The 24,168-nt window shown below is 40.0% G+C and overlaps 1 protein-coding gene across 7 annotated transcripts in view; it reads right to left on the bottom strand.

Annotated features, from left to right (window-relative positions):
• RAPGEF4 (Rap guanine nucleotide exchange factor 4) overlaps positions 1-24,168 on the bottom strand; it is a 355,797-nt gene that overhangs the window by 110,155 nt on the left and 221,474 nt on the right. For 4 of the 7 annotated variants that reach the window (XM_043992055.1, XM_043992054.1, XM_043992059.1 and 1 more), the window contains 4 exons: positions 22,931-22,984; positions 22,493-22,599; positions 17,799-17,920; positions 16,131-16,314 (listed from right to left, as the gene is read on the bottom strand). In XM_043992055.1, coding sequence (XP_043847990.1) covers positions 16,131-16,314; positions 17,799-17,920; positions 22,493-22,599; positions 22,931-22,984 — 467 coding nt within the window. The remainder of the gene's footprint in view (positions 1-16,130; positions 16,315-17,798; positions 17,921-22,492; positions 22,600-22,930; positions 22,985-24,168) is intronic. The other 3 variants (XM_043992057.1, XM_043992056.1, XM_043992060.1) reach the window with 1 other exon arrangement.

Below are 24,168 nucleotides of genomic sequence, written 5' to 3' on the forward strand. Positions count from 1 at the left end.
TGCCTTACAATGCACCCTTGCCCATAGTCCTCATCACTTGCTACACTGGGAGGGAAGGCATGATTATTCCATTTTCCAGATAAAGAAATAACAATACAAAGTCTGATTCTATTCCACGACACGTTAGGGTCATTGGAATTAGAATTCCTGGAAGGAGCCTCAAAGATCACCTAGCCCAACCTCCTAATTTAACATCTGAGGAAACTGACTTGGCCTGGGACACAGAAATGATAAGTAGCCCAGCTGGGAATATAACTCCGGTATGACTCCAATGGCCAAAGATGAGCAAACCCATGTTATAAACAAAATTGTAGCACAAAGATGTTAGAGCCACTTTCCAAGATTATAATGGATTTAGGGGACTGATATGACGAACTCTTTTTTTGTGGGGCAATGGGGGTTAAGTGACTTGCCCAGAGTCACATAGCTAGTAAGTGTCAAGTGTCTGAGGTTGGATTTGAACTTAGGTTCTCCTGAACCCAGGGTGGGTGCTTTATCCACTGTGTCACCTAGCTGCCCCATGACAAACTTATAAGGGATATTGTAGAGTATATCGCAGGAGAAACTATTTGTCCAGAGACTTATAGATCTGCTCAAAATGTGCCATAATGGGAATAATGCTGGAGTTAGCACCAAAAGACCTAAATTCCTGTGTAAGGAGTTGTGAATTAAAAACTGCAACCTAGGGGCAGCTTGGTGGTGCAGTGGATAGAGCACCAGCCTTAGATTCAGGAGGACCTGAGTTCAAATTTGGCCTCAGACAGTTGACACTTACTAGCTGTGTGACCCTGGGCAAGTCACTTAACCCTCATTGCCTCACCCCCGCCCCCCCCCAAAAAAAACCCTGCAATCTAGAACCAATTAGACAGGCCAAGGAGTTGAGAGTTGTAAGATGTTGTATTTGCAGTCCTAAAAGCACCCAAAATAGGAAGCGAAAACTGATGCAAAATTTTAAGCAGGGTCAAAACCAAAAATGCCAAGAAGTTTGAGAGAGTCCAGTGACTTCAGCACTTCAGGGGTTCCACAGCAGACCAGTGACATTTTAATTTGCTACATTCAGTCTGACCATGCGAACATTAGTACATTTCTTTCTGGCTGGGTTCTTCCAAAGTCTCTACATAGCTGGATAACTCTTTCCAGTCTCATTATTCTCTGTGACAATAGAGCTAGGTGACACAGGAGAATATCCTTGTTAACAGAAGAGAAAAATGTGGGTAAGATGAGAGTACAATTAGGTGGAATTGGGACTGGTTGAAATGATTACATCCAAAATTTGAGGTGACTAGATCTCTATCAACCTGGAAGGGGTCTGTATACTTTATATAAGAGTTTGCCAAAGGGGTCCATCACACACACATACGAGAGAGAGAGAGAGAGAGAGAGAGAGAGAGAGAGAGAGAGAAAGAGAAGAATCTTGTCTTAGAGAGTTGTCTGGAGGACAATGAGTGGTTAAGTTACTTGTCCAGGTGAACCACAAAGCCAGAACTCAAACCCATGTCTTCTTGACCCTGAAGTCAGTTCTCAGCTAGGAAGTGTACTGGATGGGCTGTTGTTGGGCCTATAGTCTGGAAGACGTGAGGTCAAACCTGGTCTCTGACCCTTACTATCTGTTTAACCCAGAGCAAGTCACTTAACCTCAGTTTTCTCATCTACAAAATAAGGAGAATGATAGCACCAATCTACCAGGGTTCTTGTTAGGCTAAAACAAGATACTATTTGTATAAGTACTTTGCAAGCCCTAACACACCCTATAAATGCTAGCTTCTGCTGTTGTTATTTAAAACTCCATACTGCTTCTCCAACAGCTAGTACCTTTAATGATGGGCACAGAATTCAAAAAAGATCTTGGCAGGCTATAATTTGGGGATGAACTTAATAAAATAATATTTAGTATGGATAAATTTAAAGTCCAACATGAGTTTAAAAAAATCCATCATGCAATGACATGATATGGAAGACATGAATTAAAAACAGTTCAGTGGGGGAAAAATTTGAGATTTTTGGTGCACTGTAATCTTTTTTATTTTTCTTTTTAGTAAGGCAATTGGGGTTAAGTGACTTGCCCAGGGTCACACAGGGTCAGACACAGTGTTAAGTGTCTGAGGTCGGATTTGAACTCAGGTACTCCTGAATCCAGGGCCGGTGCTCTATCCACCGTGCCATCTAGCTACCCCCACTGTAATCTTTTTTATGAGTCAACGATGTGATTTTAGCTGCCAAAAGAAGCTAATGCCATCCCAGGATTCATTAACAGACATGTCATGCCCAGAACAAAACAGGTGACAGTTTTAGTATCTTCTACACTGGCGATTCTACATTTGCCATCATTTTGTTCTCTTCTGAGAGACAGACCTAGAAGCAAGCTACCAGCTGCAAGAATGGATCAGGGGTTCGGAGCTCTATAGTAGGAGAAATGGTTGTAGATGCTGAACTGGAGGACAAAGAACTCCAGGGTGAGGGGAGAGGATGATGATAGTTTTCTTCAAAATATGAAGGATTCTCTGTTTGAATGCAAGTGATTGATGCTGTGTGGTTCCAAAGGGCATATCTATAACCAATGAATAGGAGTTAAAGGATGACAGTTTTGGTTCAATACACTAATCAATGCATCCTTTGTTATTTATTGGTGCTGTTTGAGCAGAGGCTGAATGATTGGACATATTGAATATGGAATTCATTCTATGGGCAAAGGCTGGGCTAAGTGGCCTTTGTGATAGATATAGATATCTAGATATCTATAATTATCTCAAAGGTTAAAGGTATAGATATATACACATGCACACATATACATACACACACACACAAACACATATATGTATATATATCATCTATCATCTACCTATCAAACTATCTACCTATCAATCTACCTCCCTCCTTATCTATCTATCTATCTATCTATCTATCTATCTATCTATCTATCTATCTATCTATCTATCTATCTATCTATCTATCTATCTATCTATTCTCCAGTGATTCTATGCTAGAAAACCCCTAATCAGCTACTAAGGCAGGATTGGACTAATCTCCCAAATACACAGGATGCCAAATGATATTTCCACTGGACCAACTATTTCAAACCTTGATTACGCAATATCTTTAGGAATCTCCATTTATTACAAAAATAATTTTAATTCACCAAAGAGGACCTATACTATATATCACTTTTAGGGAGGGGATAGAGATGTAATGGTTGCAACAAAGGTAAAATATAGGGTGCTACATCTTCCCCAAATCTGATAATCACTTGATTAGACTCTATTCTTTTACTTCTGTTGAATGATTATCCCACTTGATTCCCAGAACTAGTCTTCATTTTTATTTTTTATTTTTTTAATTCTGAATAGAATTTTATTTTCCAAAATATATGTAAAAACAAAATTTTAACATCAATTTTTTAAAAACTTTGTGTTCCGACTTCTCTTCCCCCCTCTAAAAAAGATAGGGCATAAAGTTCCTAATGACAGAAGAATAATATTGAAGCTTTTACTTAGACACTTGCTAGTTGTGTGAACCTATTAAAGTCAGTCAATAAATGTTTATTAAGTGCCTACTATGTGCCAGCCATTGTGTCAAAGTCACTTCAATTCTTTGGACTACAGTTTCTTCATATAAAAATGGATATAATAATATTTACATATTGTTATCAGAGGTAGCTAAGTGGTAAAGTAGATAAAATACTAGACTTCAAGTCAAGAAGATCAGAGCTCAAATCCAACCTCAGACACTTACTAGCTTTGTGATCCTGGCCAAGTCACTTAAGTTCTGCTTACCTCAGTTTCCTCATCTGCAAAATGGGGATAATAATAGTTACCTACCTCCCAGGGTTGTTGTTAGGATCAAATAGAATAATATTCATAAAGTGCTTTACAAAATTTAAAGAGTTATATAAATGTTAGCAATGTTAACTCAATTAGGTACTTCACAGAGTTGTGAGGAAAGTATTATGTAAACCTTAAAGCACAATACAAATATAAATTGACATTTAACTCTTTCTTTCTTTCTTTTTTTTTTTTTTGGTGAGGCAATTGGGGTTAAGTGACTTGCCCAGGGTCACACAGCTAGTAAGTGTCAAATGTCTGAGGCTGGATTTAAACTCAGGTCCTCCTGACTCCAGGGCTGGTGCTCTATCCACTGTGCCACCTAGCTGCCCCGAAACTTAACTCTTAATATTAATTTAATTAACTATCAATATAACTATTAACTACTAATAATAACAGAGGCAGCTTAACATAATTGATAGATAACCAGCTTCAGAGTTAGGAAGACTTGGGTTCAAGTCCACTTCTGGCCTATACTGACTGGCCCTGGGCAAGTTATGTGACTCAGTGACCTTGGGAAGCTCTAAAGCTATAAGTTGCAAAGCATGTGCCCACTTGCATTGGTAGAGGGAGTGTCCTCGATGGGAATTTTCTAAATCAATTAAATAATTGGGAAGAAGGAAGAAGAAAGAGAAAGAACGAAGAATAGAGGAGGAAGGAGGAGGGAGGGGGAAGAGGGAAGAGATGGGAGGGGAAGGGAGGAATGAGAAGAGGGGAGGAGAGGGGAGGAGAGGGGAGGGGAAGGAGGGGGAAGAGGGGAAAGGGAGGAAGGTGGAGGGAGGGAGGGCAGAAGGAGAAGGAGGAGAAGGAGAAGGAGGAGGACTAGAAAAAAGCAATGATAATCATTATTATTACAGTGGGAAGCTATATGTTTGGGAAGGGATAGGAGCAGCAATAGAATAGTTAAGAGAATTCTAAAACAAAATATGTATTTTTTAAAAGTCTCTGTATCTTTCATTTGTGTGAGTTTAGTTAGTCCTTAAGGCATGTGAAAATGACGGATAAGTGGTTAATTGTTCCCAGGGTGATTAGGTAATTACACTAGAAGTATCTTTAGGGAAATTGTTTACTTCCACAATTTTTCATGCAATAACTTAAGGGACAGATATCTCTCCAGTTGAGTGGCAAACTTCTCAACATCTGTTATGTAGTGGATAGAAAGACACATAGTGAATTTTTTATTTAACAAAACCTGGCTTCTGTCAGTTTATTTCTCTTCTTGCCTTGTTAGTGTTTGGAGAAAGGCTTGAAAGTTCATTAATACTAAGCACTGTTGGCTTTAGGAAGTCTGAGCCCATATGACCCCTCACAGTTATTTGGATTTTAAAGTTTGTACCTTCAGAAACTTCCTGACCAAACAGAAAGCCCTTTAAAATCAGATTCACTTCCAGGCAGGGGTGTGCTGGTAAATGTTTAACAACCAAAGGGTAGAACAATGTGCCTCATGACATACTTTTAAGATTAACCTGCACTATTCACATTTTTTCCATCACTTTCTTAAATTTAGACAATCAACAAAACAATACATTAATCCCTCATTTGTAGCTTTTATGGATTTCCAAGGTGTAAATGCTCACCTTGAAAATTTTACAGTTGGTTCTCAGGAGCCTCCAGCACAGTCTACTTTCAGGTCTTTAAATGTGGCCTCAGCCTTACTACTATCCTGCCAAACCAGGAATTGGAGATAAAAATCCTTAGTCGATTAGAAAATCTGCTCCTGGTGTGAAACCCCTGGTCTTTATCTATGATGAATTCTCCTCCAACCAATAGCAAGCTACATTTAACATTAATTTGTCAAATGAATAAACTCTGATTCTCTGGTTTAAGATCAGATATGCCAAAAAAATTCACAACTGACCACAATTTTGTTTTTCTCTCATGTTATTTTACTTTCCTCTCCCTTGTTTGGAACAGATCTCCCCTTTGCCCATTTCTTAACTTGGCTTCTTTTAGAATAACACAATCTTAGCCCTACAGTAAACAGAGCTCCTGAATTGCAGTGGGACCAACTTAACCACTGCATACAGAAGAGAGTTTGGCTTCACTTGACTTTTAGGAACAATGCTGGGTGTCTTGTGCAATTGACAGAAAATCATTGATTTAGTAAGTGCTTCTTATGTGCTAAGCACTATGGTAGGTCACTATGATACAAATACAAAAGTGGAAAAAAGTCACTGCCCTAAGGGGTAACATTTTGTAAGGACAGAAATGTACATATACAAGTTTATAAAAATCCCTACAAAATTTATACAAGGTGATTTTGTCGGGGTTGGGGCTCTCACAGCTGAGAACATCAGGAAAAGCCTTGTGGAAAGGGTAGTGCTTGAGCTGAGTCTTAAAGGACAATAAGAATTCTAAGATCGGAAATAAGGAGAGAATAGAAATATGTATCATTCTAGAATTGTGGGGCAGACACAAGAAAGGTAAGACAATGAGAAATGGCATATTATCTATGACGAACAGCTTCAAAGTCCAGTTTGACTGAAACATAGAATGTATAAAGGGGAGTAATGTGTAAAAAGGCTGGAATGGGGCAGCTAGGTGGCACAGTAGATAGAGCACTGGCCTGGAGTCGGGAGAACCTGAGTTCAAATCTGGCCTCAGACACTTGACACTTACTGGCTGTGTGACCCTGGGCAAGTCATTTGGGGGGGGGGGCGGCTAGGTGGCGCAGTGGATAAAGAACTGGCCTTGGATTCAGGAGTACCTGAGTTCAAATCCAGTCTCAGACACTTGACTTACTAGCTGTGTGACCCTGGGCAAGTCACTTAACCCCCATTGCCCAGCAAAAAAAAAAAAAAAAGGCTGGAATGATGTTTAGGTCAGGTTATGAAGGGCTTCAAATGCTGAACAGAGGATATTATATTTGATCTTAGAAAAAAGACAGAGGTGCTGGAGCTTATTGAGAAAGGAAGAGACAAATGTCAGACCTAGCAGTGTGTACAAGATGAATTGGAATGGCAGGAGACAAGACACCCTAAGTGGGAGAACTTTGCAACTGTCAGGGAGAGGAGATGAGGTGTGAACTAGAGTGGTAATTGTGTGGATGTAGAGAAGGGAATAGATGTGAGAGATGTTGTGGAGGTAGATACAAGTCTTGGCAACTGATCAAATATGCAGGGTGAGTGAGAGTGAGGTGTCAAGGATGACACCATGGTTACAAACTTCAGTGACTTGGAAGGATGGTGGTACCCTTAACATCAATAGGGAAGTTTGGAAGAGATGTGTGAAAATAAAGGGTAAGTGGTTAATTGTTCCCACAGGGGAAACACATTTTAGAGGAAGGATAATGAGTTTTATTTTCAACATGCTGAGTCTGAGATGTCTCTAGGACATCCAGTTCAAAATGTCTAATAGGTAAGTGGTGATGTGGAACTGGAACTCAGGAGAGCAAGTAGGGCCAAATAGATAGATCAGGGAGTCATCAACATAGAGATGATAATTAACTCCATGGCAGCTGATGAGCTTACCAAGTGAGAAAATGTAGAGTGAGAAGAAAGGGGAGTCTAGGGCAGAGCCTTTGGGTATACCTACAGTTACAGCATGTGATATGATTGATTAGCCACACAAAGAGATTGAGGAGGGTCAGTCAGATGTGGAAGAGAACCCAAAAAGAGCAGTATCACAAGCAACCCCAAAATGGAGAATAGCCAGGAGGAGGGGCCGAGGTATCGAGTTTTGCAGAGAAATCCAAAGTTTGAGGACTGAGGAAAAACTCCTGGATTTAGCAACTGAAGAGGCCACTGGTAACTTTGGAAAGGGCAATTTCACTTAAATGATGAGGTCAGCAGACAGTGTTTTATCTGCCTCCTTATTCCAGCTGGTCTCCTACTTATGACTCTGAATATGTTGTCATCCCACATATTCATTTATCCCCACTCCACCCATGTCTTTTGCCCAATGTGATTAAAAACAACAAGAATCAAATAAGTTTCTTGGAAAGGGAACCTTGTTTGCATCAATTTTGTGTAAGATAACCTTCCCCAGTCTATAAGGTTTTTTTGTTTTGTTTCATTTTGGGGTTTTTTGCAGGGCAATGAGGGTTAAGTGACTTGCCCAGGATCACACAGCTAGTAAGTGTCAAGTGTCTGAGGCCGCATTTGAACTCAGGTCCTCCTCAATCCAGGGCTGGTGCTTTATCCACTGTGCCACCCAGCTGCCCTCCCCAGTCTATAAGTAATGGAAAATAAAAAATATAAAATTCAAGAGCCCATTTTAGGACAATTCCTCTGTCTCAGGGCAGTAACAGCTGCATGATCGAACTGTCATAGTTCTCCAGCATTTGCCCTCAAACACCCTTCAGGTCTGCACCTGCGAAATGGGGCATTGTGAACCACTCTGTCTGCCATGGCACAAAAAGCTAATTCCACATTCAAAATGTATGTGTTTTTTTCCCCAATACCAATAGCAACAAGAGCATGCCAAAAAAAATCCCCTGAATCTCTATTCTGTTTTTTAAACTATAGGACATTCTTTCATAGTTTGACAGATAAAATGCTGCAGTTAATGTAATAAACAGAGAATTTTTCTAAGTAGCCTGTCAAAACAAGTGACACTTTTTTTTTTGCTAGCGAGTCTCAGATTCAGAACAATAGGAAGTACCTTTCAAAGCAACATCTTCATTATACAATCAAATTCTCAAAGTAATCTTCTCATCAAAGAATATTGTGTTATTTCTTTCCTAGTAATTATCAGAGTTCTGCAACCTCTCTGGCAGTGGTGACTATTGTAAAATGCAGCTGTGCTGGGTTGAAAAATTGGAGGGTCCTGCCCAGGTCATAGAGTCAATGCATCTCCCATCTTGTTATGTTCTCAGTGGTTGGACAACAAAATGGTGAGTTCTACCAAGACCTTTGAAGATGTCCTATGTTTTCAGGGTCAGCAGTGAAGCATTTGGTGTGGCTTACACAGGAAAAGTAATGATAGAGTGTTGATTCTTCTAGCTGAATTTGACCAGTTTTCATTCCTCTTAAAGGAAATAAATTAGGAGTAAATAAACAAGCAAATAAATAAATTAGGGAATTCCCATGCTTTCTAGTAATCAAAAGTTTATTGTTGTGTGTTTTTTAAGGATAATTTTGTGTGATTCAACAACATGTCTGACTGTATACAAATAAGTGTGTTGAGTATGTAGATTGAAAACTTAGGTATTTAATAGGTATAGCTTTATTGTTCTTTTTATTGACCACTTTTTGCTTCTTTGGGGACATTGTTCCAATAGATAAATATAAAACTACTGAATCAAAGTTATAAAGCCCAACACAATTCTGTTGCTTTCAATGTTGTACATGAAGTGTGGACATGGAACATTCACAAAATGCCCCCTGCTGCCAATATACTCAGAACCTTAAAAATTGGTGAGATCTAGATTTTTACTGGTAATAATAAAAATGAAGTCCAAGTTCTCAAGTGCAACTATCTTTGAAGAACCTTTAGGATGCCATGGGTAATAAGCCTAGGAGGTATATGAATAAATGATAATCAGCGGATCCTGTTCGCCTACATTTGTTGCATTCAAAGGTTTTTGGTCACAGTGACCAAACACAATAGATTAGTTCCAAGCAAGGGTCAGTTCTATCTAGTCAGTAGCCTTTCTCTCTTGAATGAGGTTAGGGACATGTCAGTAAATTCCTCTGTGGATCAATGTGTTTATTTAAAGATACTAATATTTCTATGCCAAAGTGGGATGGTCAGGTAACTATAACTTCTGTGATTATTAATGCTATGCTAATGTAGCAAACACTCCAGCAAGTTCTACTGAGGAGATAAAGGCTTCAAGTATGGGTCTAGCCTTGAGTGTGTTTGTCAAGCTTGAGTTCTCAAGCTGAGGACTAGCTTAGCTAAGTTCAAAGAGGTTCACTTCAGAGGGTTAAAAGGAGGATGTATGACATGGTGAAAGAGCTCACTGGATGCAGAAGATATGGGTTTTAAATCCACCCATGAGATCTCAGGGATTCGCTTCACCTCTATTGGCCCAAGGTTACTTAGCTGAAACAGGCTGGCTTTGATGATCATTCAGGTTCATTTGAGCTGCAGAATTCTGAGACATGTAAGTCTTATGCCCCCATCATTATACCAGACTACCTCTATCAGTAAAAGACATAGATGGATAGATAGATAGATGCTCAGTCATTTCAGTTGTGTCCAATTCTTCATCACCCCATTAGGGATTTTCTTGGCAGAGATATTGAAGAGGTTTGCCATTTCCTTCTCCATCTCACTTTACAGATGAGGAAACTGAAGCAAATAGGGTTGAGTGATCTACCCAGGGTCACACAGCTGGTAAGTATCTGAGGCCAGATTTGAACTCAGAGATAAGTCTTTAAGACTCCAGGGCCAGCACCTCTCCACTATACCACTTAGCTGCCCTATATAGATAAATACAGATATAGGCAAAAACATACATACACATATACATACATACATACATACACACACACATACACACATACATACAGGGGAGGGAGAGAGAGCCAATGGGAGTCAATGGGGGCTGGAATAGTTGAAAAAGGCTTTAAGACAGAGGTAGCATTTTTCTTAAACCTTTAAAGACGGGTAGGTTGAGATTGGTGGGAGGAAAGCTTTCCAACCAAATGGTATATCATAAGCAAATGATATAGTGATGGGAATCAGTGTGTTGTATGACAGAAATCAGTGTAGGGGCTGTTCTAACTAATGCCCATTCAGAGGTTTGGGAACCTCTGGTGTCCTGATATGACCATTTTGTTGCTCATTGCCTTTACCTGACACTGGACAAGGGAAATAAAAACATTAAAAGTCAGATCCTCTAATTTAAGTGCTTCTAAGAAGGAGTCTTTGAGGAAGAGGCTGAACTAATTAGATAGAATGGAATCTAGGGATTATATTTGAATTGCAAATCACCCTTCACTAATGACAGTGATGGTTCTACTTTTGTGTCACTGGGGATGTGGAGGTATCTTTGGAATCTCAAAGTGTTTACCAGTGGAGTGTGAGATCTGGCAGGATGACCATTAATTAGGAAGGCCAGAGTATGAGGCCAGTACAGAGCTGCCTTTCTGTTGTCCAAGAGCCGGCTGAGTTCAGCTAAGTTCAGAGGTTGCTTCCTTCTGCTTTGCCCTGCTTAAAATAGCACCAATCCCTTTCCTGTAGGGAGGCTGAAGCAAACTCCTGGGCCTAGGAAACATTTTCCCCTCCATAAGGTGACAACTTTTGTCCCCTACAGGGCCAGAACCTTTGGCATGACACCCCTTTCCTTTCATGGGGCAGCTTAATGAATTTTTAACCTTATCCTTCTGCCAAACTCCCATACTTGAGGAAAAGTTAGAACACTGAGGAAAAGACAAAACTTTCAAGGAAATAAAAGTATGTAGGGACACAGGAAAGTACAGACCTCTGGCAAGTATTGAGGGACTATCTCTTTTCCCTGTGCACTCTTCTAATTGCCTCTTTCTGAATATACACACATGCACATGCATGACCTATGTAGGCTGATCATGGGAAGGAAGGAGGAGGGGAACTCTACCTATGTTCTCTGTGCTGTTTTCTCTCCCTGGGTGACGAGTTGTGCTATGAACTAGCACCTGAAGGGACTACATCACCAGGCCAGGACTGGATCTTCTTTTTCCAACCTGAGGCTAGCTTAGAGCCTTGGTCATACCAGTCTTGGACTTTGTCCAAGTAACCTGGGGAGACAGTCAAGCCACGACCCCTGCAGTGTCAGTACCTCTACATCACCATAGGTTCACTAAGCCCTGGTTCTACCACACCACTTTATAAAGCCTCCTTCTATAGAATAACACAGTCTCTTGTCAGCAGCCTTTTAAGTTTTCCAACCCTTGGGTAAATTTTTCACTATTGGATAATTTCTCATGCTGTGACAAAACTCCAGTAACCCCATCCTGGTTACAGCTTCTAATAACATTCTACTTTCATGCTTTCTCATGATGTGAAGGTAACCATGCATGTATGCATGTGTATATGCATATATGTGTGCACCTACATGAACATACACATATACATATGTGTACACACATATACTTGCACTTGCTTGTTTACATTTTTGCCTTTTGCATTAGACTGAGCTTTTTGAGAGCAAGGACTATTTTTTGCTTTTCTTTGTATCTTTAGCACTTGGAACAATGCCTGGCACATAGTAGGTGCTTTATAAAAGCTTACCAACTTGGCTTGAAAGGTTATGCAAAAGAGTATAAGCACTGGAAAGTTTTCCTAAGTTGGAATGACTTTGAAGACTGGATTAGCAACACACTTTCATATAAGGACCAACCTATATTTAGAGAAGCTCATCACCAGAAAGCTGATGACCAGGGATTGAATTTAAGAATGAGGGGAACATGGCAACTCATCAAATCAACTACTGAGGTATGCAGGGACTGTCATTTTCATTGGTAGAAAAAATATCCACACTGAAAACAAAATTATATTGCTTTTGATCATGACAAAGTTTTTAGAACTCTCTAGTTTGGTAAGTCACTGGGAAGGTCTTTATGAAAAAACAACAACAACAACAAACCCAGGTGAATTTTTAAAGCTTTAGCAAATATGATGGGAGGAAGACAGGAAAATATCTCAGATGCATTAGGCAGCCTGGACAAGCAAAGACAAAGAGTTGGAAAAAAGGAAGAGGAAAAAGAGGATTAACTTACTACAACAGAAAGCATTTTTTGGAATTATGCAGTAAAAACAAGTGAAAGAGGGCCCTTGAGGCTCATGGGAAGGGATAGAGAGATGACTTAAAGCAGAAGTAGCAAACTTGAGGCCCACAGACTTAAGTAACCCCCAGGCAGCTCATAAAACTCCCCAGTATGTCTGGAATCAAATTAAAGTGTAATTGAGAAATGTTTAGCAAAATAAATCAAAATAGAATACAACATGGGTAATGTTGATTTGTGGTTCTCTAAGTCAACATGTAGCTGCAGGGATGTTTCCATTTGAATTTTATATCACTGATATGGAGAATGACAATGGAACTTATGAAAAGTTCTGATAAGAGATATAATGTGATAAATACACATATATAGTCACACACATATACATACACACAGACATATACATATACATACACTCACAAATATGTGTGTATGTATTTATGGGAGGGATCAGACCTGTGATAACCTCGATGTAGGGAACTCCCAATTAGGAAAAGTATATCAGTTCCAGTAAGTAACTTATAGTCACACATATTTACGTACATTACTGGGCCTGAGGTCACACAGCCTGTATGTATCAGAGAGAGGACCAAGGCCTCCTGACTCAAGCCAGTTCTTTATGCTGTGTCTTTTGGTAAATAGATAATCATTTTTGTAGTTGTGAGTATGATTAATTGGAAGGATGGAAATGAGAAGTGTCATAAAGACAACACTGTGACAGTTGGTCTGAGGGATGCATCATCCCTGGATTGAGCCCAGGGAATATATGAAGAATACAGTTCAGTAGCCTTGTCTGGGACACACCAATAATAACTGTAGAGCAGACTAGTGATTCAGTGACAACTTTTACATCTGGTTGGCAGTGGTTGTAGGGTGGAGAGATGATTTCACTTGTAGCAGGAAAACATCTGCCTGTATGTGGATAGTTTCAGAATAATTTGCCAAATCATCCCTAAGTAGAACACAGCTTAATTAAATTCAACAAGAATTTATGGAGTGCCTACTTTGTGCAAAGCATTGAGGGTAGAAAGGGGAAAAGAAAAGTCACACCTCCTTACCCTTAAGAAGCATGTACACAAATAACTGTAATGAAGAATTAGAAAATGCTTAAGTAATTAGGAGATGTCAAACAGAGGCACCTGAAGGATTCAAAGAGGGAGGATGGCTTCTAGCTGGAAGGATGATCAAGGAAGGCTTCAAAGATGGTCTTCTCTTTCCTTTGTATCTTCCCCTATGCCTATCCTTGTGTTTCTCAAGTGGAGATTAATCTGTCCTCCAGTCACCTGTCAAAGAAATCTTTCTAAAGGCCAGGTCTGACCATGTCACCCTCCTACTCAGTAAACTCTGGTGGCTCCCTAGTGCTTACAGGATCAGATCTATAATCCTCTGGTTTCTAAAGCCCTTCCTCATCTGCCCCACCCCTACTTTTCCAGTCCTCTAACACCCTTCATACACACACACACACACACACACACACACACACACACACACACACACACACACACACAGAGCTGACACTGGCCTCCTTGCTGTTGCTCAAACAAGACACTCCATCTCCTCCCTCCAGGCATTTTCTCTGGCTCTCTCCTATACCCGCGATGCTCTTCTTCTTCAATTCTGCCTTCTGGCTTCTCTGGCCTCCTTCAAGTTCCAGCTAAAACCCCACCTTCTATAGGAAGCCTTTCCTGATCCCCCCTTAATTTTAGTCTCTTCCTTCTGTTGGTCATTTCCAACTTATCCTATATATAACTTGTTTGCATGTATGTTTGCAAGTCATCTTCCTTATTAGACTGTGAGGTCCCTGAAGGCAGGTACTGTGTGTGTTTTTTAACCTTTCTTTGTATCCTCAGCACAGTGCCTGGCTCTCAGTAGGTGTCTGATAAAAGGGTTTTTTTGAGTGACTAGACTGATAGAAATATTATGGTAGAGTGGAATGAGTGCTAGACTTGGAATCAGTCAACCTGGATTTAAATGTCATTGCTCTCATTTACATGATTTGAGAGCTGCTGGAATCTTCTAAGATAAGCTAGTCCAAACTCTTCATTTTACAGATGAGGTCCACGAGACTAAGTGATTTACTCAAGGTTACATAAGTAGTAAGTAGCAGAGTCCAGATTGGACCACAAGGCTCCAGATTCAGTGTTCTTTCTGTTATAAAATATTGTCTCCCTATTTTGTAGCCCCATGGAAATAAGGCAAGTCATCTCATATCTCTGGGTCTCAGTTTCCTCACTTGTAAAATGAGATTGGTAGTACTCATTCTAATTGCTTTCAAAGAAATGTTGTAAAAAAGGTAGTTTTAAAAATTTAATTTTTATTTATTTTGAATTTAGCAAATGTCAAGAAAATAACATTTCCATATAAAAAGTAAGAGGAAAAGAAGATTATATGTGAATTTGTATTACATAGATCTTTCCTTTTAAATATATATGTATGTATATCCATATATATCCACATATATACATATATACATACTCACATATATAAAACTTCAATGTTAATTTCAAAGTTATCCTGCTTGTTTATGTTTCCTGCTGAAGTCCTCTTCTGTGCGTATTTTTTAAATGCTTCAATGCCCCTTTTTTTCTTTGTTCTCTTTTTTTTGGCAACTATGTTGCTAACTCCTTAATTCCACACCTCCATGAAAACTGAAATCCTTGTAATAAATAAGCACAGTCAAGCAAAACAAATCCACACATGAGCCATGTCCAAAAATCGTCTCTCTCACTCTGCCACTTGGATCTATCATCCCTCTGTCAGGAGGTGGGCAGCAGGCAAGGATGTGCTTTGTTAAAGTTGTAAAGAGCTATAGAGATGGGAACTATTGCTGTGATGGAGTTTCTCAATAAAATATGTGCCAATTGACTTAAAGGATGGATTGATCTTAGATTAATTTAATCCAGTGAGACTGACTGAGATGCATAGTGGAAAGAGAGGTTGGCCTCAGAACTAGGAATAGTGGTGTGCAGGTCCTCCTTCAGACGCAAATGGATTGTGTGATACTGGGCAAGACTCAACCTCTTAGGATCCCTTGTCAACTTTCTATGACTTTCAATTGCAGAGCACTTGCCAGATCTGCCCAAGTGGAGATGAATTTCCTTACATTGATGAAATCACAACATTGGACCAAAACCCAAACCGAAGCCTGCTAGATATCTGATTAAGATGAAGTTGGATTTTCTGGAATGGAGAGGAGGAGCACTGAATGGAGTTGGTGGTAGAATTAATAAGGCAGAGAAGATATAAATCATGGTGTTGTCCTTTTTAGTGACTGAAGGCAGATGGCCAATTATATTCTGATTTAGCTCAGGCTGGTAGCCTTAGTGAGGAAAGAGTTGGTTATAGCTTGGCAGTGGCACAATCATGCACACATACACTAGACCAGGAATGGTCAAAGGTAATGGCATTCAGGTACTCAGAACACAAACTAGCTAAGGAGACTATAATTTCACGTAGGTCAGAAGTGAACTGAAGGTGCCTGGTTTAGGAGGAGCAGATTAGTGTGCTACCAATCCCTGTGAATGTTCCTTTGTTCTGTGAGGGAAGGCAGGCTCTGGAAATAAACACTTCCTCCCCCTCTGTACACTGCACCCTCATGAGGCCCCCACCCCCAGGCTGCTGAGATAATAGTCTAAAATGGGTCAGTTCTCATTTTCTCACTCACGGTTTCCGGAGGATCATCCTCATGTGTGCATCAGGTCCTATCTGCGACAGGAGCAGCATGGTGTCCTGCAGTTCCTCATCACATTCCTTCTTTTCTTCCTCCGTTGGCAAAGGGGCATCCTCATGCTCGTCATCCAGAAATCGATAAAACAAATATTTATCTTGGAAATGGTGTTCCTGGTCCACTAAGGGCAACATGGAAGAACGGGATATCTCCTGTTACACACCTGACTCACAGACCCTGCGTGCTCTCCTCGGCAGGGACACACTGGGTGGCTGTCGCAATTCAATAAAAACGAAACTTCCCAAGCAAGCAGAACCAAATGGCAGCTAAATGATGAGGCTGATACACCCTTCTCATGTCTGCCTTGCCCAGGATTTTGCAGCTGGAATGCATTACCTCCTATTTGCAGTCATGAGGACCATCTACATCCTATTCTGACACACCTCTCTCATGGGATTTCTCTAAAATTCCCTTTACGAACTCTTGCCAAATTCTGTAAAGCAAAAAAATGACTGGTAGCTAGGCTCTAAGGATGTTGATCAGTTTATCCAGTAAGAACTGACTCCCCTTTGGGTATATGAAAGGTAGCAAAAGGTACAATTGTCCTGTCAGGGCTCACTCTATTTAAATGATACTAAACTGTGATCTGTATTTTTTTAAAGTACTTCCCTCCAGAGTAGACTTTTCCCCTTAATTTTGATTTCTAATATGTTTTACATTTGTATAAACATTTTAAAGTAAAAATTACAGACAAAGTAGGTCGTACTCCTAGAAAGTCCCTATGGAGGAATTCTCTCGGTCCAAGAAAAGGGGGTGGGGGTTGATAGGGGGAATTCCTTCTGCCTTTGAAGATCAACAAAAGATTTGTATCTTGTTTGGGCCAAGAGTGAGAGTAAGCACAGGAGACTTCATCACCTTCATGTCAGGCACATTTCAGACTTTGCCTGATGGTGCCCAGCACTGGCAGAAAATAAAGGTTAGGTTTACAAATCATCCTCAATTCCTTTGGTGTTGTTGAATGGGCCTACTTAATGTTTTATCAGTTTATCGAACATGTCTTAGCATAAATTTCACTACCTCACAAGCAATGCCACCCTTCCCCCAGTCACCAAATACCTATCACCCTTGACATTGATCACACGGGCATGGGAGCCCTGGGTAGCATGTATTTCTTTGACAAAATGTTTATGATTTTCAATGAGGTCATACAGTAGGTCCACAATGGATTCTCTTACACAATGCTGCATTTAAAAGGCAGCTGTTAAATTCATTTCCTACTTTTATGTCATCGGCCCAGCAGCACATTTCATGCTCTTCAGTTGGTCCTGCATCAGGATGGCTGTATGATGCTCACAATATAATCACACTATCAATGGACCATGAATACAAACTAATAAACATAACTGGAACTGATGCCCTTGGGTTACAATTTCATTTTCCTTTCATTTATTCTCCTGAGTTAAGAAGGGATAATGACGGAACTCAGCAATCAATATTATCCAGTGGCTGAACTTGTATTCCTAAAAGAAGATGTTAGTTCTGCTGGGTCCTTAATGGGATCATAATTCTTTTTTTTTCCCCTTTCCATTTGGGAGATCTATGTAAACTCTGATAGGCAATGTAGGATATGCTGTGGATTTTCCAGGGGCTCAGTTTTAATCTTACCGTGATTGAGAACACCTTCTTCTAATAGAACTTGCCACATGCCAACAGCCTGTGCCCGGGAATGAACACACGGAGTTTGTTGTATCATCCAGTCGACCAATTCTGTTCCCACACAGCATTGCCTAAGGAAAGGCAAATCAATCCACCAATTAAATGCCGTTCAACAAATATTTATTAGGCAACTACAGTGTACAAAGGGAAGAGGTGGCATGGTGTGGTGGATATAAAACTGTCCTCGGAATGAGGAAGTCTAGAGTGCAAGGTTAGTCACGTTTTGTTTTTTAGACCAAGGGCAAGTAAGTTCCCTTCTCAGGGTCCTAGGCAAGTTTCAAATACAGGTACTATCAGTTGCAAAACAGCTACTGAACTGCATTGATAGAAAGAGTTTACTTACCAGGAAGAACCTATAGGGATGAAATCACAGATCTAGACTCCCTCACTACCCTCCCCCCAAAATGTAGGGATTAAGCTAAGGACTAGGAATAGAGAAAAAAGTGTAATAATGGCTGTGTGTTTATCTTCTATTAGAGGAAAACTGCATTTATACAGATAAACCAACATTAAGCATGTAGGAGTATGTATACACACACATATATAAACATATACATATACATGTGAATATATACACACATCTATTTAAGTATACATGTATATAGAGAGCACACACATGGACATGTGTCTATATACTATAGGCACACACAGGAATGTAGAGCATATGTGGGTGTATATATATCGATAGATAGATGATAGATATATCCATGTATATCTGTGTATGCATATACATATATACTCAGATATAGACATTGTCCCAAAAGTCTTAGTGCAGATTTAAGCTTTGTTAACTACAATAAAATTTTAAAATAATTTAAGAATAAGCTTTATTAACTCAATACTGCACTAAGGCTTTTGGAACACCCTACATAGACATACAAAATACTGAGAGTTAGAGGGAATTGACATCTGGTAGGGGCAGGGATCAAGAAAGGCTTCAAGTAGGAGATGATATTTGATCTGAGCCTCAAAGAGAGGTAGTAATTCTAAGAGACAGAAGAAAGAAGGTAGATTAGATTTTGAGTTCCTTGAGGGCCCGGACTATCTTTTCCCTTTTTTAAAAAACAACAACTGTGTGACCCTGGGCAAGTCACTTAACCCTCATTGCCCTGTCAAAACAAACAAACAAGCCAAAAAACTCTGGTACTTATCATGGTGTCTGGCACATAGTAGGTGCTTAATAAACGCTTACTGACTGAAGGATTGACAGATCATTCCAGGTGCAGGCACATCGAACACCCCATGCAAAGACATGGAGATAGGCGATTGAATATTGCCTTGTGGGGAATATTAAGTAGGTCCAATAAGTTGAAACATAGAGGAGTCAAATTAAAATAAATTAGTAAAGAGAAACTTTCTCACAGGGTTTTTCGAGACTAAAACTCCATCCTGAATTTTATATGTCCCACCTTTCCTATCCCCTATCACTTTGAATTACTAGTATGGAGAAGCTCAGTGTGCTGTGTCCCAGCTTCTGCAACTCTCATTAACCAGTCCCCATCCCCACCCCAAAGCAATTATAAGAAAACTTCAGAAGTAAGAATACAGGCTAAATTGAAACAGTATGAAGGATCTGCGGTATCCTGAAAGTTAAGGAGGGTTGAAGAAGCAGTGTCATCTGGTGGGCGAACTCCTAGGAAGAGAAGCAGATACTTGGGCAAGTCCTAGTGAAGTTCTGTATAGAGCAGAAGAGGCTGAGGTTCTGACTTATTTCACTTAGGAAGGACCCAGGACAAAAGAGCGAAGGTTGGCAAAGCCCCATGAGTTGCTCAGATGAAAGATGTTGCATTAGTAAAATGATGCAGCACTTTATATTTTCAAGTAATACTATGTCTTCCTTACACGGTGGGGGGGGGGGAGAGGGTGTTGGGAGAAACAACTAATTAGAGATGATGCAAATCACTTTGGGGAAAAAAAAGTTCTGTGTAATGAGGATTGCCACTTCAACAATGCCTTTCATCAGAAGAGCTCCAAACAGCTTCTTTATACTTATTTACTTATGAATTCCTAGAATATCTCCCTTTCATAGTAGAAATGGGCCAGCAACCCCCACCAATATTGGCAAGAAATACAGGGATTACTTGCGGAGTTACCAGAAGTGCCACTGGCTTTTCTGCCATCACTGGCCAAAAAACAGGACCTACATACTTCTTAATGTGATGCTTTTTTAAAAAATCAATTAAAATGCACTTATCAAGTATCTAATGTGTTCGGGACACTTCGTTCAGTACTGTGGCTACAAAGATGAAATGAGATATACAATCCCATTCCTCAGGTAGTTTAAATCGAATACATAGAGATGATGCCTTTCCTGTTCACACAGGCAGCCCTCTATTCATTGGTAATTAGTCTGGGACACAAAACTGGAGCCGGGTACAATGGGACTATGCAATGGAAAGAAGAAAATAAGCACTTACTACGCACCTGCTTGCTGTGTGTCAGGCTCTGCGCTAAATGCTTTACAGATATCATCTCATTCCATCCCCACAACAATCCTGAGAGGTGAGTGCCATCACTATGTCCATTTTGCAGGTGCAAAAACAAAGTCCCTTGTCCAGGGTCATAAGCATTTGAGACTGGATAAGCGGATTAATGGAAAGGTTATAATATTTTCTCCCACACTCCTTAGGGGAAAGCCTGGAATAAGGGCGTGTGTGTGTATGTGTGTGTGTGTATGTGTGTGTGTGTTGTGTGTGTATGTGTGTGTGTGCGCGCCACAATGCTGTTTGTTCACGATCCCTCCAGCCCCTTTCTATTGCAGGAGGGAGAAAATTAGCACCAGAAACATCTACCCTTATAAAAACTCAGGAATAGTTGTTAGTGAAGACGTGAGCTCTCTGGCTGTCTCTCAAGTCATAGGATGTCCTCTGCTGCTATCATGGTGACTGTGGAGGGAAGGAGATACCCTAAGCGATTTAATCCTTTCTTTCTGTAGCAATGAGAATAGTGGAGACAGGGAACCAAGGTGACAGGGTGACAGGATTCGATGTATTACTTTTATGAAGAGAGATGCCAAAAACCTCAGGGAAGAGAAACGAAATTTCCTGAGACCCATTCTCTTTCCCTTGGCATTGTTAACAGAGGAGGTATAATTTCTGCACTCCAGGAGCTTTATGATTCTAAAGAACACAGGGGTAAAAAGAGATTGTGATCTCTGACTTCCAGTTTTCATTCTCTGTTCCCAAAAATGTTTTATTTCAACAAACTTTTCTAGGGATGGGCAGAAAACACAGGAAAGCATAATCACACTTTTTAATTCAGAAAAAGAAATAGGGAATTTGCAAATAAAGTGAAGGTCTTTCAGCCACATAAGATTTAGGGAACATTAGGACAGCCCAAACACTCTTCATGAATGAATATTTTGGCCTTCCTTAAAATTATAATGAGATCCTATCTAGACCTTAAATCTAATGGGGACAAGTAGCTAGACATGTTAAAATCTACAACAGAATCCATGTCAAAACAAATTGGCTCAAGAATTAGCGTTGGGTAGCTTTGTTGTTGTTCAGTCATGTCCAACTCTACATGACCCCATTTGGGGTTTTCTTGGCAGAGATACTGGAGTGGTTTGACATTTTCTTCTCCAGGTCATTCTACAGATAAGGAAACTGAGGCAAAATGGGTTAAGTGACTTGCCCATTGTCACACACCTGTTGTTGTTTGTCCTTCATTCTTGAAGAGGACCATGGCATTGGGGTAAGGTCATGACTTGCACAGAACTGGATTTAAGTGAGGGAGGGAAGGGCAAGGTTACCAACCTCACCCTATCCTCCAGAGCCATCTAGGTCTAGTGGTGAGATATATATTAGATGATTGGAGATGGCCCTGAGTATTTAAGGCAGTTGGGGTTAAGTGACTTGCCCAGGGTCACACAGCTAATAAGTGTCTGAGGTCAGATTTGAACTCAGGTCCTCCCAACTTCAGGGACAATGCTCTATCCACTGTACCACACCTAATAAGAGTCTGAGGCCAGATTTGAACTCAGGGAGAGGAGTCTTCCTGACATCAGGCCCAGCACTCTTATCCATTGTACCACCTAGCTGCCCCTTAAGCAGAGTTATAAAACGATGGGGTTTTGATCATTTATTTTTAATGCCAAGAATAAGCATGGGGGGCAGCTAGGTGGCGCAGTGGATAAAGCACTGGCCTTGGATTCAGGAGGACCTGAGTTCAAATCCAGCCTTAGACACTTGACACTTAACTAGCTGTGTGACCCTGGGTAAGTCACTTAACCCTCATTGCCCAGCAAAAAACAAAAACAAAAAAAACAAAGAATAAGCACGAAGAATTATATTTGGGATAAATATCATGAAAGGCAACCTTAATTTGAGGGATGATATGGGAAGACAAATTCAGGGATACCATGAGAGGCCTCTGCTGGAAACTCTGCCACCATGATGGAGGGGGTGTGTTGGGTGGGGGTTGGGGAATGAGGAAGGAGCGCACCCCAGTATGCTGGTGAACTGGAACTGTTTCCTGTGACCTGTAAATCTGGTGCAGTGGGCTAAAGCCCTGGTTGCCCTGTCCTAGAGTTCTGCCTTAAAGATATGTAGGCATTCAGAAAGATCTTCATTGTAAGTGAGAGGCTACCACAGTAATGCCAGTGACATGCTGTATTGGATCTTCAGGGGCACTTCACATACCTGTAAGTCTTTAGATGGTATTTTCGATCTCTTATCATGTGAGGTGCTCGGGAAAGGATAGCATTTCGTAAAATCTTCCCAGCCCTGAGGATCTTCTCTGAAGGGACCTAGATTTTAATTAAGTGGGCAGAAGAATGAAAAGTGGGAAAGAGAAAAGGGGATTAGAGAAGAACAGCAAATTGAACAAATTCAAAAGTTGCTTTCAAATCTGATCTCTTGGCTTTCTGTCAAGCGAAAGCCACCCATATACTTACAGTGTCCATCTGGACAGCACATAATAATAAATACACATGAGAGAGAAGCCCTAGATACACAGCAAACATCTTTAGCAATACATTGATATTTTTCTCACATATTCTTTGACATACAGACTACCTAGCTTATCTTTACTTTAAATCGTAGACCTTTTAGCTATACAACCCACCTACATTCCATTACCTGGGTAATGGTTTTAGCAGGACGTAGAGGAACGTGAGGTTCTATGAGGGGTGTCTGAAAAATAAAATGTCAAGCAAAAGAAATTTTTAAAAAGTTAATTAAAAATAATTGTGGGCTGGGAGACAGCAAGAAACAGCAATTTCACTAAAACTAAAGAGTTTAATAAGATTAAAAAAAATATAACAGTCTGAGATAAATCCTGCCTGGGAAATATGCATGCTGTGGGCATTCAAAGGGCAAAATTAGACTATTTTATTTGCCAAGATTTAAATAGAAATTATATAAAACATGGAGAACCAAACAAACAAGAATGATTGGATGTTGGTGTGTTTAAAGTAATGGCAGTGAATGCCCACTCAGAACGTGGCAAACATCAAAGTAGAATAAAAAGAAAAACAAGATAAACACAAAAATAGATTAAAACGCCAAGCCCCAGGGAAATAAATATTGATGGGTTTGGGGAGGAAAAGCAATTTCCTTCTCTTTCTAGAAATTCAAATTTCTAGAAACAGGGAATTCTTATGAAGTTTCTCAGGGGAAATGAGTCCTCAAAGTCATAGAACCCACTGGAATGACTCTTACAATAATAATAATACCTCAAATACACACAATACAATTTTCTAAAAATTATCTCCGTTAATCTTCAGGAGAACCCTATGAGTATCCAGAATAGATACTCTTATGACTATTTTACAGCTGAAAAAACCTGAGGCTCTCAGAGGTTAAGTGAGGGCTAAAATTCGAACCCAGATCTTCTTAATCCTTAGAACAGAGCTCACTTCACTACCCTCTGCCATATGATCAAAGAGAAGAGAAAAGTGTAGCCAAAGGTCCATCAAAAGTCCATCAGCTCAATCCTGTATCTGCCCCTTCCAGAAGGAAATGAAACACTAGCAATTAAGCTCCATTCAAAAAATTATTTCTCACAGCAAAGCCTTCTCTCCACAATTGGAAAGCATTAAAATGAAAATGAATTGGTAAGCCTTTCTCCTAGGCCTAGCCAGAGAAATATATTATCAGCAGAGGAGGAATAAAGGTCATGATGAGTTATAAATGCATCAGGGGCAGCTTTCCATATACACATATACCTGTAAATTTTGTGTATGCTGAACCAGCAGTAGTAAGATGAAGGGGAAGAAAAATGAGAAATATATAGAGAAAACAGGGATCAAGGTCAAAGATTTATTTGAAATGGCTGAATTCCCACTCAATTTATTTATTTTTAAAATTTCATCACT

This window comes from Dromiciops gliroides, chromosome 3 (genome assembly GCF_019393635.1).
Source record: "Dromiciops gliroides isolate mDroGli1 chromosome 3, mDroGli1.pri, whole genome shotgun sequence".
NCBI classification, from domain to species: Eukaryota; Metazoa; Chordata; class Mammalia; order Microbiotheria; family Microbiotheriidae; genus Dromiciops; species Dromiciops gliroides.